Source organism: Hermetia illucens, chromosome 3 (assembly GCF_905115235.1).
Source record: "Hermetia illucens chromosome 3, iHerIll2.2.curated.20191125, whole genome shotgun sequence".
NCBI lineage: Eukaryota > Metazoa > Arthropoda > Insecta > Diptera > Stratiomyidae > Hermetia > Hermetia illucens.
The window spans coordinates 9,046,019-9,066,058 of NC_051851.1; the positions used below are offsets into that span (position 1 = coordinate 9,046,019).

A 20,040-nucleotide genomic window follows, 5' to 3' on the forward strand; every position below is an offset into this window, starting at 1 on the left:
TGTTTGACGGAGGACGGACTCGGATGCCAGGAAGCCTTTTCACGCCTTCACTTTGTTCTGCTGAGACTTTCTCTAACTTGATCGCATCAACTGGCTAACTTGCAGAGAAACTTCATTACATCTCGCTCTTAATGCAATGTCCTGATTCGGAGAGTCCTTTTTCATTGTTTCCGACAGTGATGATGTTGAGCTTCTTTTTTTCAGCAAGGACTGAGTGACGAGTGGAGCTGTTGGATTAACTGAGGGGCAGTTTGAACGGGTGAGTTGTGATTTACTTACTGTTGGGTGATACACTGGAACAATGGGAAGGAATTCGCGGATCCTTGTAATGAAGTTGGAGTTGAGTTCCCCGGAATTCACTGCGAGGATATCTTAAGTAAAATCTCCCGTGGGATGAGAATGTTTGAAGGTTTAAAGTATAGAAAGGACAAGTAAAGTCCCTCACTATGTTGCTTACCTTCCTCGTCAAGAGCTATGCATAAAAGTGCACGCCCCCTCTCGAAAAAAAAACCCTCCGAGTCGTCCTTATTATTTTCCTAAACAAATAATTGACTTAAGGCGTGAAAATCCAAACTCCATTCAGTCCTGATGGGATTAAAAAAGAATCTGGTTTCGTAAGCATTCCTCCCTAAAAATTTTAATGTTGCTTTCCTGCCCAAAGTTACGGCCACGGGGACGTCATTGAATTCCTCTTTGACCATCCAACACCTCCACAAGTTCATCTCTTTAGGATCGGGTACCACCTCTAACCTTCCCGGGAATTTTATGAGGCGCTACAAAACGCAAAATGGGGGGGGGGGAGTGACCGGCTAGGAGACGGTGTCGGTTCATTGATGCGTAAACCTCAGTCCTAGTCCTGCGAGAGCTTCAGCACAATAGAGAGGAAGACGACGTAGCTCGAATTGTTCCGCTTAAAATTAGGACCGAATTTTGAAGGCTCCGTGGCGGCTCATTTCGGTGGTGATTAATGATTTGCTTTAAGGTTTCCTTTACAGGGTAATTAGGTTTGTGAAATGGGCAAACCAACAACTTTTTTTTCGTATTTTCTTTCACACTCGTTCATCATGACCCCCGGGTTTCTCTTGATTTTTTAATATTGTTTGTTTTTTTCTGCTCAGAATTTTCTTCCCAGTGCCGAGGGTGCAGATTTTGGGGGTTCAGAATTCCTTCGAACTTGAAATTCGTTATGAAACAGGCATGGGTTTTCCATTCGAAAGGTGTCAATAGCAAGCGAGATGCGAAGTAAGCCAGTTTGATGAAGGTCAAGCGGGAAATCTTATATTTGATGATAATTGAAATTGCGGATGAGGGTGGAAGGAGTGCTCCCTGTGCCGAGAATTTCCTGGGAATATCCTCAACCTTGTCCGGTTTCTTCGAATTATACAATTAGGTGGAGTGTTCACTGGTCAGCTAGGGTTTTTTTTTTCTCTTTTGAGCTAGATGAAATCTGGTTCGAATTTCTGGGTACAGCGCAATTTTCCATTTGTTTCTACACAATAACGCCTCTGGGAAATTACTTGTTTTCATCTATCTTTGAATATGAGCGGCAGTGGGGAGTTAATCAAAAATGTATCTGAAAACATTTATTTGATGAATAGAATAATTTTCATAATATTATTCACAGACGTAATTGACATTTTAGCATTAGTTATGTGGAAGAAAGGTGGAGAGTTATGTTACCCTTGAATAAAGTCACCAACTTTCCATTTAAAGCATAATAAAGTTAACAATAGGGTAATTATTCGTTCTAAACGCCTGACCTATTCACTGCCACTTCCGCCTAATAGTTTGGCATCTAAGTCATAGTTTGTTATTCAAAGGATATATTAGACACAGTCGGTCTAATCTGTTTACTGTCTTTTTTTCTTCTGCCGGAGGTCGAGATTTTCCAAAGACACTGGTACACAATTTCCAGCGTGTGGGATCTTTATCAACTGAAACTACCCCCTAACTCCTCTCCTCTTCACCGCGGGACCACCACAAAGTATTTCGTCGCGGGGTGGACATAACTCGAGCCTCTCGCCTCGCCTCCACTGCTTCTCTCAACCTGCACTGAATCCGCCCTACCATGTCGTTCACTGCATTCTAGTTCTCCTGGTACGCAAGCATTTTTCCAATTATATTTTCCGATGCTACTGTTCCTCCCAATGTCTCCTCTAGACTCTCCCTTTCCTCAGCGATTCTAGGACAAAGGAAGGAAAACATACTCCGGGTCCTCTGGAATACGGTTGCAGCTGGGACAGTCGGGTAAGTTGTCCTGTTTAAACCTATAGAGGTATTTACGGTAACCGCCATGTCCCATGAGAAACTGCGTAAGATCATAGTTGATCTTACCTTGACGCTGGGAATCAATCTGTGGTTCCATCAATCCTTTTTCGCCGGTTCCTATTGTTGCTGTCACCTGCTTAAAGATTCCTCCCTTTCAACATTGAAGAATTGGGTCCACCATAGACACGTGCCATCTCATCGGCCAAAATGTCAATCGGCAAAATTCCGACTACAGCATAGGCCGCTTCGTCAGAGATGGTTCTATAACCACAGCACACTCTTAAAACGGTTTTTCTATAAACTGTCCTCATTTTTTGAACATTGCATGCGATATGCAATGCAAAGGGAATACCAAATTGGCGCTGCGTAGAGCAATATAGAGCTCATTACACATGATTTTCCACAATAGTGGTCCCAGAACAGAGCCCTGTGGAATACTGGATTCTTTGGTTCCATTGTTTGTGTCGTCACAGGGCCTTCTTTCTGTTAAATAGCTGTCAACTAGTGTAGTTGACTACCTGGACCAATGGCCTCCTTATAAGGTTTCAACTGGCAGAGTTGAACGCATTTCACACCTCAAAAGTAATCACAGCACAATAGTTGCTAGTGCCACCCCTTCCGTGCACCGCATTTGGAGCTAAACCTGTATCTGGTTTGATGGCGTCGACAGTTGATCTAGTCGTATGAAAGCCGAAATTATCGGCCTAATAAGCCTCCAAGACTTTCTACAGCCGGGAGAAATTTATTGTTGATTATTCCCCCCAACATTTTCCCCATAGCGTCCAATAGACATACAGGCCTGTAGAAGATGGTTCACCAGGAGGCTTACCAGGTCTAGGCAGCAACACTAACCTTTGTTTCTTCCATATCTCGGGAAAGATCCAATCCGCCAAGCTTGCTTCAAACAACTCTACGGATACGTCTCCGGACACGTTGTTGTCTCCCAGCCTAACGCAAATCGGTAGTACTTCTTTCGTCGATACTGGGGGTATTACCGCCTCATCTGAAGATGTCTGTAGACTGTAACCGCTTGTACTCTCCCGAGGTAACGAATCCTTAACGCAACATGTAATTTGCGGAGCAGCCTGACCTCTAAATCTCCCTATTAGAGCCCTGTAGGCGCTTCCCCATGGCTCTATATCCTCCGCTGCGTGGAGTTGATTGAAATAGTCCTTCTTGCTTTGCTTTAGGTTTATTCAGGCTTCCTTGTAAACTCGCTCTTCACCTGAGTGGAATTCCGCGGTGTTTCTAGCGACTAAATTATTGGAAATAATAAAAACTTGTTTTTCCTATTCGCCCTTGTAAATGCCGATATTTCTGGAATCACTAGTTGCCTTCATCAGAGCTGTTAGCACTAATGAAGGGAACAAGTGGTTCCCGAAATATCGGTATTTACAAGACCAATAAATCAACACTAGCGAATAGGAGAAACCATTTTTTTATTATTTCAAATCGCTCCTCACCTCCTGGTCAATCCTACCCATTTCTCTCTGAGCTGCTCCTCCGATGACACGCCTACTGAAGATCTGACATTTCACTATTCCACGAGCAGTTGGACCTTTTACTGTGGAAAGTATAACGTGTCGGCATCGATGAGTCGCATGCGTTCGCGATACACTCCGTGATTTGGAGGGCTTTTTCGAGGGTATACCTTGTATAGTATCCTGGTTCAACCACACATCTATGAATGTTTGTTCGTCAATTGCTTTCGCAGACCAGCCTGACGTTCTCGTCATTTTCGGATGAACAGACTTCCTACCGCTTGACTTGCTCTTCAGGCCAAAGAATATTGCCTGGTGATCACTATGGGTGTACTGTTCACTGACTTTCCAGGATATATCGCGAGCTAGTAAATTAACAAACGTCAGATCCACACTCCTGATTGTCGTTAGCCAAAATGCTATCTAACTAAGAGACAACGCCATTTTGCATTCGTCGCCGAAATTTTCCATTCTGTGGCCCATGCACTGGCGATGACTTTTGGTTTCCTCCTTTTGCATCCAAAAGCAATTCAGCCAACGTCAGACTTGGAGGAGCAGCTGTAGAGGTATATGCCGTCTATTTTTACCCATAAGAATCTACTTGTGGACCGCCTCATACATTCCCGTATGGTTTGGTCCCCCCATACACACAAGACCGCCCAACCTGTTGGATAGGCTACTCACGCACTATTATTAGAGTTTCTATAGGGTTCTCTGATTCGTCGATGGTCTACGACAGCAGGTCTTGCGCTAGACACTTCAAGCATCTCTTCAATAAGACTTGCTTTCTAAGGCGAAAGACTACCTATTTAATACGCCCCTTCCTGATATCAGCTTTCCCGCTGCTTCTGCTGGTAGCCGTCTGTGTATTTCCATATGCCTTGTAAGGCAGTCGTGCAGCTTCAACTCCTCAGCTAAGGTAGTGTAAATTTCCGCCTTAGAGGAGACCTCGTCTAGCTCATTGTACTGTATAGCGATCTAACGCTTTTGGTCACGCACGGTATCGCTTTCCCCAAGTAAATTTTTGACTTAGCTGCGGAAGCCTTCGGATTTTCTTCCTTCAGACATGAGATTTCCCTTTTGGCTCCTCCGGACCCTGCTTACAAGATCTTTGAGATTTCACCCTTCTCTTTATGTCTACATACGACATAATACCCATGCTTGAAATGATTATCGCCTCGCGACGGGTCCTCATTCTCACCTTCTTCTTTTTTGGATTCTTTGGTCCAACCTTGGTCCAATCGTGGTATAGCTTTTGACACATCGGCTCCCTTAGTGTTTTAGGCACTATTTGCTCGCTTACCGAGGTTTTAATCCCCTTCTTCAAAGCGGGTGATGCGCTCTTTTATGATTACAAAACCTACTGATTTCGGGGATGTTCGTCTTACTTTTCCCGAACCCTCTTTTCCCTCTGCCCATCCGCGAGTATGCGGTTGCTAATTAACCTGCGTTGAGTGCGTCACCGTCGAAGAAGTAATTTTAGGGTTCCCCTTCGAATTTTTCTCACCTCCCCTCCCATGTATGTAAACTAGCTCGCATGCATGGTTTTCGGACTCGTTTGTATCTCTGGTACCACGTCGAAAATAAATGATGCCTTGAAAAACACACCGTTTTTCACTGAAGACAAATGGGACGAATGGATTAAATGATCCGCCCACCGCAGCCTATTGAACCGGATTTTATTCATAAGCTGCTGGCTGGCATCACACATTAAGAAGGGGCGACAATCGCATTGCAAGTTACGTCAGGGAGTGAAATCCCCTCCCCCAAAATGGCCGACGAGTGAGTTACCAGAAGAACACTTGGCGCGAAACAGTAGAGGACGAGTGTGAGCATCTCGAGAAGTCGTGGTGGGAGCTGAATGGCATTTCAGGTAACCGCGAGCGATGCACATAGGTATGGTTAACGCACTATACCCCACCTAGGGGTGAAGGGTGTATGTGTATATATATATTGTCGAGTATAGGGGCACTGGAGAGCCTCACGTTCTCTCTCTATACCAGTCCTACAGAACTTGCAGCGAATTCTTCGTGTTTAGCTGCTCAGAGGCCAAGTAGAAGGAATGACATAACTTGAAACCAGGAAAAGTGGTCCCCTACGATTGAACAGCCTCTTGGGAACAAGCAATCAGACGGGAATGTTTGGTCTTCAGGCAAGACAGGTAAGCATTAAGGGTCGATGATGGTAGGGGATCCTGGATAAGAAACGGCGGTAGAAGCTTAATATGCTTAGGAACCTTCTCAGATCCTGCAGATCCTTGCAGCCAAGGTGACTGGGCTGGATGCCTTCAGGATTAATCAGGTGGCCGAGAAATCCCCAGTACGAGGATGAAACGACCATAATCTCTGCATTGCACAGCCAAAAAGTCATCCTAATGAACTCCAAAAGTCCGAAAGAAACGCATATTATCGTTTCTGGAATGAGTTCGGAAGCAACCGAGATTTGGTGCAGAATTTTTGTGTTTTTATTTTACAAATTTTTCGGAATAGTTCAACCTTGCTGTAATCAACCAAAGAGATTTCAATGAATAACCAGACGCATGGTTCCCTTAGCTCGGTCACGTAATTCGAAATGGACGCATCGCACGCCCCTCTTCCTTGCTGCGTTTTCTTCTGGGAGGAAAGGCTTTAGCATGGCCAGTGCGGACCGCCCTTTTGGAGGTTTCTCCGACGTGAAAAGTGAAATGGTAAGGCTCCGGGAGAAGTCCGTCCTAATTAGGACCCGCGCGCCAAAGTCGAGATTTCTGGGCCCGCTGAAAACTTTTTTCGCATGACCAGCGAGTGGTGATAATTTCCACTTCCTCTCTGCGTCCTTGAGTAGATGAAGCAGCCCAGGGGTGTTACGACTCGACCTAATGTCTAGTATAGGGTCAGTGGAGAGTGTCAGGTTCTCTCTGCATATCAGGTCCCGGGACTTGAGCAAATTCCTCGTGATTAGCAGTCCGGAAATCAAGTAGAACGAGTGACAGGACTTGCAACGAAGGAGGGTTGTCTTGGGTCAGCGATACTTGATTGTCCGGTAGCGTTTAAAGCCAAGGAAGTTTCCTAACTCTAGGGACTCGAGTTGCATTCCGTGGACGATGATTACGGTGCCGAGAACTCACTGTGCGTTACGAAAGGATCAAAAGACTGGCAGAAAATAGAAAAGTTTTGGCAGGTTGCGTAGTGACTTGACTAATAATATCTTCCCAGTTTGTGGTGCTCTAAGTTCTTATTTCCAAGAAGCTTTTCCTTCCTCTGTCGTCGGCTGGTAGTCTTGCCAGATTCACCGTGCGCTGTCCCGCATACCGACATTAAACCAGTTGCGTTTACATCACCAGCTTTATTTTTTTCCCAACTTCCTAGTAGAAGCAGAAGCGGAGGTTCTGACAGGCAAGACTTAGCCTGTAATATCCTCTTCTTTGCGGTCTTTCTTTCTGCCGAGCCTTCCTCTCGCATTATCTGGAGGAATTGGCTTTTCAGTTCCTCTTATTATGTGAATGGTTGTGCTCTCCTATTTGATTGGCCGAGCGTACATACTATGCAACCTTTCCACGGATATTGAGAGTATTGTCTTTCGAGGGTATCCCCTCAGGCTATTGGGTGAATGATGATTATAAGGCAATACCTGAAATCGTGCAAGTTTCACAAAGAACAAATATTGTTAAGATGGATTATGTGAAAAGGCTTAGTATACTGAGGGAACACGCCTACCTCCAATCTCACCTATTTCACTATATGGTACAGCTGGCATGTCTGGCCCAAGAATTGACGTTCTTTTGAATGGATGTCAGAAATATTTTGTGGTGACTAGCCGATTCGGGGCTTGGACGCCGAAGATAGGAAATTCCTTAAATATTTGGAGCTGGTCCTGACGCTCTGAAGAACTGCTTCATCCTTCAGCGTCTTTGCGATTGCCAGAAAGTCGACGGTGGCGGGGATCTAGACCTCTGCAACACGTGACAAAGCGTCAACCAATACCTTATCTTTTCAAAACACGTGTTGAATGTCGGAAGTGTCCTGGCTTATAAGGTTCAGGTGCCGAAGCTGATGGGGGATATTTCGTCGCACTTCGATTTCACAGCAAAGTTGAGTCGCTTATGGTTCGTGAACAGTGTGATCGGTCGGTTTTCAACAGAATACCTGATGTAGCTTATTGCGAGATACACGGAAAATAACTCACGATCGTAGGTGCTGTAATTCTGTTGGGCAAAGTTCAGTTGGTTGCAAAAGAACCTCAACGACTGGCGGGCTTGTGTCACCTTTTAGTAAAGGACAGCACTTACGGCACTTACGGAGGGTATGCCAAAATTGTAGTTTCCACCAGCTGTTGCTTGATGGTCTCAAACGCCTGGGCAGGTTTTGCTGATCGCGCAATCAGACAGAAGTCTTTGGTCTTCGGCCTAAACAGGTAAGCATTATGGATTGATAGTGGACGACTCAGCAACAAGAAACGATGGTAGAAGTTTAACATGCCCAAGAACCTTCTCAGATTCTTAACGGTATTCGGAAGCTGGAAGCTCGAAATTGATTCAACTTTAACTGGGTCCAGTTGTCAGCCTTTAGGGGCTATCAGATGGGCGAAACTTCTCACTTGCGGTTGTATGAATTTGCATTTCTCAACAATGATCACCAGACCGGCCTCAACGAGACGTTCAAAAATGCCCTCTAGGTGTTCTAAATGCTCAAACTCAGAGGAAGCAATCAGAACATTATCGAAATATACGAAATAAAAGGGAAGGATTCTTAGCACAGACTGGATGAATCTCTTAAAGGTAGAAAGATCGTACTTAACTGACTCAACGAGATTGCGCTCGGTAATGATGTTGCGATATTTCTGAAGAAGCGCACGAATAGGTGAGTCGACAACATCTTCAAAGACGATGGAAGGTTTATTGGTCATGCAAACTGATATTTTTCCTGATCAACCAAAGGGAAGCTGTGAGGTCAATGAGGAACAAGAAGTATACGCTTATGATCGAAATGCTGATATCCGCAATAAACAAGCGTAAAGAAAATGTTCCGTGAAATTCTAGACTCATCCTCTACTTACCTGGTAACCATAATTGCAGATCAGCGATGAGCTTTGAGCCGGCAATTTCAGAAGGAGGGAGAACCGATACTTCGGCGCCAATGTCTATCAAGTAGTGGCGCCGCCTCAAAGAGCCATAAATTGTTAGACGAAGTGGTGCAGCGTCAAGTTTAGTTTTTTGGGGAAAAAGTCCAGGGGCTAGTACATTTAGTGGCGTTTTTTACGAAATTCAGTGATTCTGACGACCTGCTACGAAATCTTCCTTTTTAGAAGGCGAATCTAGGAAGTGATCCAGTCCTGCCTCCCGAACACAAAGCATCGACTATCAACCATTGCTCAAAAATCTAAAGTCACCAATGTTGAAGAAAACCCCGAGTTTACGGGGATAATCGAAAGTCCATTCATGAGTCTCTCGTCAAACACGAAGCAGAAATAAAACTCACACCAACCGGAAGGAAGGGTGTCTCATATCTTACAGAAGGTGCAAGGGGGTCAAGCAGTGCACTGCGCGATGGACTAACGCGGAATATAACCCCCAGAGGCCAACCTATTCATCTTTAAGAGTGGGCTATCTCTCCTCTAGGGCGATGCGTGGCTTTCCAGGGGTAACTGATTGCATTCGAAGGGAGCTTCATTGATAGCTGATGGCTTCAAAGACTAAGTTTGACCTTACCGTGCTACGGGGGACTATGGCACGGCGGACTTCCTAACCCCAAATAAGTACCCGTATTAAAACAAAAAAATACAGCCAAATAAGCGAGATCCCAGACCGCACACAAACTGGTTAATCAGGTGGAGGCACATCTCCGAAATACTGGGACCCAGGTGGTAATACCCAAGAAGGCAGAAGTTTGGACGTCAAGCAGTGGATCCAAAGTCAATATTCGTATACTGCGAGGACAATAACCAACAAACACTACTGCTCAAAAAGCAGGGACATGCAAAAGCACATCTGAAATAAATATATTAGACGTCCAAAAGGATACAAGTCTCAGTAGCGGAAGTGTTAAATGATACCTGCATTATCTGAAGAAACCCCTGAAACCAGAAGAGGCCCTTAAGAGTGCTCAGGATATACATAATCCATCTTTATCAAGAAGACGGGGAGCAGCAAAAATTACCCCGAATGAAAGGAATGTTCCCAAAAAAAACAAACCTGAAGAGAGGAGAAAACCCGGGCAGGACAGGCGTGAAGACAAGAAACAGGAAGCCCTCTATTAGCTATGCTAGTACGGTCAAGGGCAGACTGGCCATACTGCCGAAAATATTTTCCGAGCGAATACTCACTTGTGTGGAGCAGGAAACTATCGAAGACCTTGTCGTCAGGGATGGATTGCGAAACTTATGTTCACTGGGATATGCTTTCGACCTGGTCATATACAGGTAGACTGTGTGACGGAAGGCACTGCAGAGTTGCTTAGAACCATAGTTCCTAAATTACCAGGCTGGGAATGAGCAGAATTGTCAACATGTGCTGGGGAGGATATACCAGGAGCGCACATGGTGACAGTTTTTCTCCTGAGAACCGCAGCAATATAGGAGGGAGATCTCATCGACCTCCTAATCGCTTAGGATGAGGATCTCCTTACGCGATTATGGACAGTCTTGAGAACCAAGGTGGAGGGCAAGGGCGGACTCTTCACGATCAGGATAGATGACCAATCTCTGGAGGCAATCAAAGGTTGCAATATCAACTATGGATTTGGCAATATACTTGCGCACGTGCACAGGGAAAAACCCAGGAATGGCACCTTGGAGGAGACACCGGGTGAAAAACATACTGAGGTCCTCGAATAAATCTCGAAAGCCATAGAAGCGGAAAGGATTGGATCAGTCAGGGAGGTAGACCTGCTGCCCAGTAAAGAGCAGATACTGAAAGACCTAGACCTTGAAATTCTAGGGCTCAGGGTGGACAGCGACGCGCAATGCCAGCACTAAGATAGCCCAGATAAACCTCCACCATGCAAGGGCATCTTCCAAGGTAAACATTGGAATAGTGCTGGCTCAGGAACCCTGGGTGTACCGGGGGCTGATTCGTGGTATACAAGAGGAAGCATTCAGGTAATTTGGGACTCCTCTTGTGAAAAACAAAGAGCAGCAAGACGGGACTTTACGGAAAATAAGGAGGACAGTGTACACCTGCTTCTCAGAACTCATTTCCGAGAGTTCTATCCCACGACGTCAGGCGGCAACATTCTGCCTGACACCCCAACAACGAATAAAAAAGGAAGGAAGGAAGACTGGAAAGTATCAAAGATGACATTTTCCCAGAACTAATCCAGAGAGGCCTAGAAATCATCTTAGACTCTCTTCTGAGCCAGGCGTAAGGAGTAAGGGTCAGCGTAGCCCTGGAATATATACCAAGGGTAGGGAGACGGCAAAAGTGGTCTTAATTCCGAAAGTGGGTAAAATGGATCCTTTTCCACCCTAAATCTTTCAGACCAATTTTCCTGTTATGAAAATTCGTACTCAAAACGGTGGAGAAGGTTATAGACAACTATAATAGAACTAACGTTCTAAAACGTAATCCCCTATATCAGTATCAACACGCTTACCAGGCAGGACGGTCAGCCTTCACTGCTCTGTATCAGCTGACGGATGTACGGGATGCCATAGAAACAAAAGAGGTAGCACTGTGTACGTTTTTGGATATCGAAGCAGCATTCGATAACACATCGCACACAGAGACACAAGATGCCCTGAGTCGGAAGGGAGTGGGAAACACCCTGACTTTCTGATGGGCAAAATGTTAGAGAGTGGGCAAATAGAAATACCGACAGGTACAAATTCTGTTGTCGTGAATACTACTAAGGTTGTTCACAGGTCGGGGTACTGTCACTGCTTATGGTAGTGGACGAGGTAACAAATTCTGGAATACAGGTCCAGGGTTACGCGGTCGACATTGTTCTAATTTGTAGGGGCAAATATGAGGATATCCTATGTGATAAAATCCAAAATGAGCTAAGGGTTATTAATGCCTTGTGCAGGAAGGTGGGACTGCGGACCAGCCTAGCCAAAACCACGATAGTACCAGTCACTAGCAAACGTGAGCTTGTAAGAAATAGGTAGGTAGGTAACTCGGACCAACATTTTTTTATCAGATTGGGTACAATGGACAGTTAGATGGTTGCGGAAGACCTATTTGTCCCAACTCTGCTTCTATACTTTCCAGAGGGGCTATAACCGTCTTTTCTCTTCATATCATATAGAAGTTCCTGTAACTTATCTTAATATCAACAAAATACTTACGTCAACTTTTATTCCCGTATATGGAAATATCTTGGCTGATGGTTTCTCGAACGGCGAGTATCTGTAGAACTCCAAATTGCCCCGGTACCACTTCACCGAGTACAAAGGATCGCCTCCCAAGTCATATCTGCAATGTAACGTTGCACTTTGACCACGTTTTATCCAAGCTGGCTCTATTGTCAGTGATAAATTATGAAATTTTCGGGGACCATCTGTAATGGGAAAAGAAAGCATGGACAGAGTAGAATTGAATAATAAGATGGAAATGTGAAAAGCGTATAGAAAATGGAATCAAGTTATAAATCTTTTTCTGGTTCGTTTTTGTTCAGTTCGTTCTGTAATGAAAAATATATTTAGGGAAGATTATGATGATTAATGAAGCGACCGAATCATATTGGGGCCAGGCTGATATCGGCGCACGAGCAGGAATAGTGGAAGCATTGAGAGGTAATGAAATCCTCTGGGGAATTGAGGATGCGACCTTGGGAGTAGTATCATTTGTTGATTGCTCTAGGAATAAGAGCGATAAAACAAAAAAGATACTTGAATGGCGGCAGAAAAAATGTGATGAGAAAACCAAGGCCATCATGGAAGTCAACACCCATGGAGACTCGGTTTAAATGCTGCCGTGAAGCTGCTTTTCAATTAACTCCAATAATACTTTGCGCTGATCACGTCGTTCAGAGAGCCCAGATGATGGGAAACTTCAATAGGTTTTAATATCTCTAATGAATGGCTTTTGAAAATGACTCCGAAACAAAGTTGTTTGTATAACCTCGTGTGACTGCGTTGATTCAGCACCTGAAGGCATATTTATTTTCGCTTATTGAAAGTGCAGTGTGAGCCTTGCTAGGGCCCCGCTTTATCCGGCTCCAATGGGATTTTGGTATTCATACTTAGGCATAAAGCATTTTGCACACATCCAGAACGAAATCGAGTCCTTTCAATTTGAGTATAAAACTTCATTCATCCTTTTCTTTTGGTTTTAAGTTAGCAAGTCTATTTAGTCTGGTTGAAGGCTGTGGCAACTAGTTGGAACCCACTGAGGAGATGACTTTTATGCAACTATTCATGTGTGCCATAGATACCATAATATCCACCATAACCGCGCAGTCAAACTTCAGTGAATTTTTCTAACATCCTTGCCGCCACGTTAAGTATCTTTTGAACGCCAAAAATGAATCTATCACTTTTTCTAACTTTGCTGGAACATCCCTTTTTGATAGGCATAATGTGCAAGTGGCGGCGGAGTGGATGTATAAAGTCATTAAACTTTACCAATGAACATTCCCCAAAATGTTCGCGTTCTAATGTGGATTGGAGAATACCATTTGCCTGATACAGGAAGTCGCCTTGATTTGGAAAGCTCGTTCTTTGCACTAGGAAGTCAAATGGAAAATGCCCAAAAAGGGAAAGTAATTGGCTGGTTCCTGAATAAACAAATGAGCTATAACATATGTTGCTTCAGATACAAATTTTTTGCCGACTACAAACTTCATCCTCAGAGGTCTTCACGCTTCCTTCTCCTCTGCTGAAATTGCACAAGACCCAAGGCATAAGGAGTCTCCATCGTCGACAGCGTCAAACCTTTCGTCACGACTTGGGCACTGACCATGAACATCCAGCTGGGTCTGTGGCTGGTCACTTTTGACTCCTCGTTCTCTGAATAACCCATCACAGGCATCAATGCTATACAACATACCTTGGTGCGATTTGAAAGAATCAGGAACAAGCAGGTGTTGAGTGGGTCACGCATCAACGAACTGTCACCTTTCTTACCGCTGCGTGAAATGTCACCAGGATCATGGTCCGGGCGAATGCTCGAAAACACCTGATCAAGCTCCAAAGTGCGTGAACTGCGATGCCTATTATAACTGGCAGATGTTCGACCAAGTCGTGGCGAGGGGGAATTCTCAGAAACGAGTACCAAACTCCCGTTCAATTCCAACTCCCAGAGCAAACACAAATCTCGCTTTCACACGGCCATCCGTGCCCGTCGCAGATGCCGTGCGAAGTAAAAACACAAATTCCCCGAAAATCTCCATCCTCGATTTCCTTGAGTTCGCCAGGAAATCACAGGAACTCCTGCAAACGTTCAACACAATGATCGGTATCCTAACGTCCAACAATGGAGGTTGATCATCAACTCTAGCATCGACCAAGGTCGCAGACACTAGTTCGAATTATTTCTTGGCAAACATAATTCCCACATAGTTCTCTTGTGTGAAACCAGGCTGCACTATCAGCATAGGCACAATTTCCTAAATTTTAACTTTTCCCAACTAACCGTCCTCGGTCCGATCCTCAATGCCGAAACACCTGCGTCCTCTGACAAATTCCTTTCCAAACAATTGTTCCCTCCAACCAATAGTTTCAAGTCTATTGAGGTCACCCGTATATCTACGGAAACCCAATCGTCCTTGGTCTTCGTTGCTGCTGTCTATTGCCCCGAACAATCCTTTGATACTCATGACATCCACTAAATCCCTCCCTTTTAATAAAGGATATTACCATTCCTACCTTCACCACTTTTTAATCAGCAGCAATCTAACCCTCAAACCAAATCCCAATACTTATCCCTAATTAAAAACAGTCCCGGGTATCTGCGACTACGATGCAGTGGTCTTAGATATCTCACTCTCCGACAGAACCATCTGGCCCTCTCCAACCTTAGTCCCTGCCTTTCAGAAGGCGAACTGGAAACTCAACAATCGGACCCTGAAATTCAAATTGAACTGCTCCTCCTCCCTTCCAACGAAACTGTTTCCAACGATGCCATAGGTTAGACAGTTCGTCTATATACACTGAAGTAATCCAGCAAGTATTTGACGAATTGGTACCTTCTCTCTAAACTACCGGAACCTAATTTCTCTCCCTAGCGATATCCTTGAGGATATCAGATACAAACCTACGCGAAGGCGGAACCTGTTTAGAAATAGGTTCTCTCCGCAATCCTCTCCTCTTCGTGACGAAGTTCATTCTCTTGACAGGTCCGCAATACTTACAGGTCTATTTTAATCCTGTCTTCCTCCACCAAAATTGTCAAGTGGACCATTAAATCTCTCATCGACGAGCACTGTGATTCCAACAACACTCTTTCGCCAACCGAACTAAACACTCGGTTGAGCGCGCACTTCTTTTCCTCAAGACTGATGTCCTTAGATACCTAGATCTATCGGAGGATACCCATCATAGCTTGCCTCCTTGACCCAAGGAAAGCTTTCGACTCCGTATGACAATATGGGCTCGTGTATAAGCTTTTCGAGATCCTTAATTTCCACCCGCACATCTGTAAGCTAGTTCTTAGCTTTCTGGACGAGTAAGGTGTTGTCAGATCAGATCTTGCATTCATGTCAGCTCATCACGATCAGAATGTCACCTTTAGCAAGGCTCTCCTGAAGTGCGTTTAATTGCTCGTAGACGGCATCCTTCTCCACTATATCGGAAGGCTTCGTTGGGGCGTAGCATTGTTCAGTTGAGCGGATAGGAATCGTTCAGTTAGATGTCTGTCAAAAACGAGATTCCATATCAACAGGGCGCGTCTTGCGGTAGCCATCAGAAGCAAGCCGAACCGGATTAGCTTCCACTACCACTTGGCTTTCCAGAGTATGAAAACACATTGCCATGAGTGTGGAAAAAGGGAGAGGAGTACTCTGCAGAGTCCCGCTTTCTTACTTCGCTTGGACTCAGAATATCCAGTTTATATCGCTGGAATTCCTGCTTAAGTTGGAGGAAACGAGGATTAAGAGGATGCCCATTCCAAAAACCAACCGTAGCCCGTTTTCGATTGCCAAAGGTCGTTGCTGTGAGGTTTCACAACAGCAGTAAAGTTTCAAAATTTGCCTCTTACGATAAGGGAAGACCTTGAGTTTGTTCTTAAACCCCAACTCGCCAGGCTCCATAGTGGAGGTGATTTTAGAATATATGGGGGGGGGGGGATGGGTCAAGATTTTCTCGCTTTTTGTGGTTAGTACCATTATGGTTTGTGACGCCCATTTTTCTGCCTTAGGCGCACCATTCTGCACTTTTTTGGTGGACCAGCCTTCATTGAGGCGTGGCATTCAAAGAATATTGACGACTGGGAGCCAGCTTGCCTACTCTCAAACGCCATCTGCGCTGGGGTCCAGAGCTCCTGCACTTCAACTATGCACTTTCTCTGTTTGCCCTTATTGGTTTATTCGGCTTTCTTCTAGCCATTTTTGTCCCAGTGTTTCCAGTTTGTTTTATCTTGTGAGTTTGGGCTTAAGAATACACGCAAAGTCTTCCCTGATTGTTATACAGAGGATAGACGTTTGGACATTAGCAGCCTGCAAATTTTGGCACTTTCCTGTTGCAGAAACAGCAATACCTCGGATAGGAACTGACCGCATGGCTACGACCTTTGGCTATCGAAAACGTACTATGATTGGTTTCAGGAAAGTTTGCATCTACTGACAAACCTTTCAATGGCCTTGTGAAGTACGTTTACGGTCGACCCCTTGTCTACGAGGACGAACAGCTGAAGTGATAGAAAAGATACTTCACCACGTTTTCTAACCGTATCACATCCGGTAAAGTTCGGCTGAAATCATCTGGCGCACCAGTATTTTCAAACGAAGTAAAGCCGCTGGGCTGGACAATCTCCCAGCAGTACTACTCTTGCAGTTTTTAGAGATCTGCAATTTCCATTCGTGGGGAAACCTTGGGAATCTCGCTTAATTGGCAGAAAGCAGGCTGTTTTCCACTCTCTAATATCCCGCGCAGATCACATCAAACCCTTTGAATCATTTTGGAGCGGCACTCAGAGTTTAAGTCTTCGCTTCACCGTCCCTTCATTGATTTGGAGAAAGCTTACGACGGTATGAGCAGGGAGTGTCTCTGGTTTGCATCATTTGATTGCTCCCTCACCAGGCTTTAGTCAAATGGCTCTGGGCCAAGAGCTCTCGATGCTTGAAAGTAGAGGAAGACTTCGGGTGCCTCGGGAAGTCCTGGAAGAAGTTGAAGCGCAGTTCAGTTGAGTGGGACCGATGGCGAGTAGGTGTGGTTGACGCGGTATATCCCACTAAAGGATGAATAGTAATCATATATTCTCTTCCTCGGCACTAAAAAGTTTCGGTAGTATAAAATCACTACTTCTAGTGACTTAGTGACTCTATCATATACGCTCCGTCCTCAGGGGTCGTCAACGATCTTTAACGGGAGTGGCGTCCCCGAGGTGCCTGAACAAGTAGTTCTGACCCCCTTGCTGGCATAATACCTGCGTCCTAAGTAGTAGCCTCCAGAAAGTTTCTCGGTGAAGAGCCAACTGCTAATAAGCAATATACGTCGGAACACATTGGGAGTCCCAGGAGCCGTGGATAACTCTTTGTCGAATTTCATATAATGGGCGGACATGAAGAGTAAGAGAAAATTCGCGGGAAGCAGAAACAACTGCGCCTCTCGATGAGAGCACTACAAGTACCAAACAGATCGCAGACAGCCCATTGCAGAGCGAACTGGGGAAAAAACGAAAGGAGGAAGGAGCATCTGAAGGAGACTGCGTTCAGGTACTCTCCAGGGCTCAAAAGAAGAAGGCGAAAATGGAGGAGAGACAACAACACGTTGCGTCATCAGAAAACCTACTGCCTAAAATTAAGGCGGACACGAAGGACGGAGCACCAAAAGAAAAGGTGGAGAGATGAAGAAGGACTAGACCGCCAGCTCTACTTATTAAGCCGACGGAAGGCAAGACTTTTACGGAAGTCTTCAGTGAAATCCGTTACAAGATCAAACCCGAAGATAGCGGAGCAGAAATGTCTTCCATTTGTAAAACGAGTTCTAGTCGAGCTAGGCCCCAGAACAACAAATAAAGTTACGTTCTGCGAAGCAGTCAAGAAGCTTTTGGGAAAGGAAACTTTAGTTTCCAGACTAGAACCCACACCTTCTCTGGAAATGTGAGACCTTCACTGTCTCACAGAAAAAAACCAGGTAGAAGAGACCATCAAACGCGAACGTCCGGGGGTAACCAATGTCCGGATTGCCATCACCTCTGCGAACTCCCGTTGCCAACAATTGGCTGTGGTGGAAGTTATCGGGCAATATGCGTGGAAGCTACTAAACAGCCACCAGCGAATCAATGCCTGACGAGTGTCAAAGAGGCATTATATGTCATTCTACGCTATCTTGCTAGGCCGCATAGTCCCCATACGCCTATACCAAAGAGGGTTCATTCCAAGCAAATCAACAACAGATCAGATTTTCTCTCTGCGGCAAGGGGATGGAAAAACTGCTGGAATATGGACATCAATTCCACCATTTTTGCATCGACTTTAAAGCCGCCTATGATAGCATAGCCAGGGTAAAACTGTACAAGGCCATGAGAGAATTCGGTATCCCGACGAAATTAATAAGACTGACTAGGCCGACCCTGACCAATGTGCGAGGCCAGATAAAAGCAGCAGGATCACTCTCAAGACCATTCGGCATCAACAACGGTCTATGACAAGGGGATGCGCTATTATGCGTCCTCTTTAACCTGGCCCTCGAGAAAGTGATCCGTGATGCTGAGGTAAATGCAAGAGGTACGATCCTCTTCAAGTCCACCCAACTACTGGCCTATGCTGACGATATCGACATCATGGGAAGAACCACCCGAGATGTACAAACTGCCTTCATCCAGATCGAGCAGGTGCCGCGAGATCTTGGGCTCCACATCAATGAAGGCAAGACAAAATATATGGTGGCAACGTCAGCACCGAAGACGAATCAACCAACAACATCAAATCGCACTGGTCAAACACGAAGAGGAATAAGGATAAGAGAATACAACTTTGAGACCGTTGACAATTTCTCCTATCTAGGGTCGAAAATCACAACCGATAACAACTACGATGATGAAATCCGCGCACGGTTGTTAGCGGCCAACAGAGCCTATTTCAGCTTACAAAGACTGTTCCGCTCGAAACGGGTCAAAGCTCTTACTGTACAAGACAATGATCTTGCCAGTCCTCATGTATTCCTCGGAAACTTGGGTTCTTAGCAGGAAAAACTGCGAACTATTGGCCGCGTTCAAGAGAAGAATCCTCCGAAGAATTTTTGGCCCCCTACATGAGGATGGACAATTCCGTAGCCTACACAATGACGAAATCTATGAGCGATACCATGACCGTCCGGTTGTGGATAAAATCCGGCTCAATAGGGTCGGTGGGCGGGTCACTTAATCCGTAAGGGCAATATCTATGGCAGAAAAAGAAAAAGAAGACGAGGCAGACCCTGCCTAAGATGGAGCGATGGCGTAGGTCAGGACGCCGGACAGCTTTTAGGGATATCGAATTGGTGGGCCTCGGCGCAAAACCGGGATGTCTGGAGTTCTAACAGAAAGGAAGACAATCAAACATTATCTAAAATCTAGACTAACGCATAGAGCGACGAGAGTCAAAGGATAACATAGATCACAGATCCAAAGATTGTATTGGTGCTTACTTTGAGGCACAAGAGCTCGGAAAAGCATGCGAAACTAATACAAAAAGGTCAGCTACCAAACTATCTGTAGTGGCCGCGGCTTTACGACATTGACAACATTTTCTTTGCCTTGTCCAGGGACAGTTTGACGGTAGCATGCATTTAATAATATGCAACACTCATTCGTTTTCTCCCATCCTAACACTGCTTAACTTTCCCAATTTATTACTTTCACATATCTTATCCACAAAATATTGGAGAATAACTAACCGCTCGGCATTTTAACCAAGGAAAAGCGGAAAATTTCCAAATAGCAAGCAACATGTACTTCACGCAGAGCTCTGGGTGAGGGGTAGTGAAATTACATCTTATTATTTTCTTCATCTTTTTCTTCTGAGTTGTCACAATCTCGGCAGATGCCAGATTTTACCTAATACAAGCATTTAGGCTCGGACGATTCTACCTCGTAAAATCATAAAGGAGAGCTGGTAGTGGTAGCCGGTGGTAGGTTAATGAAAAAATCCGTCGAGAACTCCCTGCAACATCAAGCACGTATGCAGAATGATGTACTTCTGCATAGTTTCAACCAGACTGTGTGAGAGTCCCAGGACAT

At 45.0% G+C, this 20,040-nt stretch overlaps 1 protein-coding gene across 1 annotated transcript in view; it reads right to left on the reverse strand.

The window, feature by feature from the left end:
* The window catches only part of LOC119651800, a 628,198-nt gene that overhangs the window by 440,773 nt on the left and 167,385 nt on the right, over window positions 1–20,040 (reverse strand). Inside the window, exon 3 of the mRNA XM_038055584.1 lies at window positions 12,009–12,220. Within this exon, the coding sequence (XP_037911512.1) occupies window positions 12,009–12,220 (212 nt within the window). The remainder of the gene's footprint in view (window positions 1–12,008; window positions 12,221–20,040) is intronic.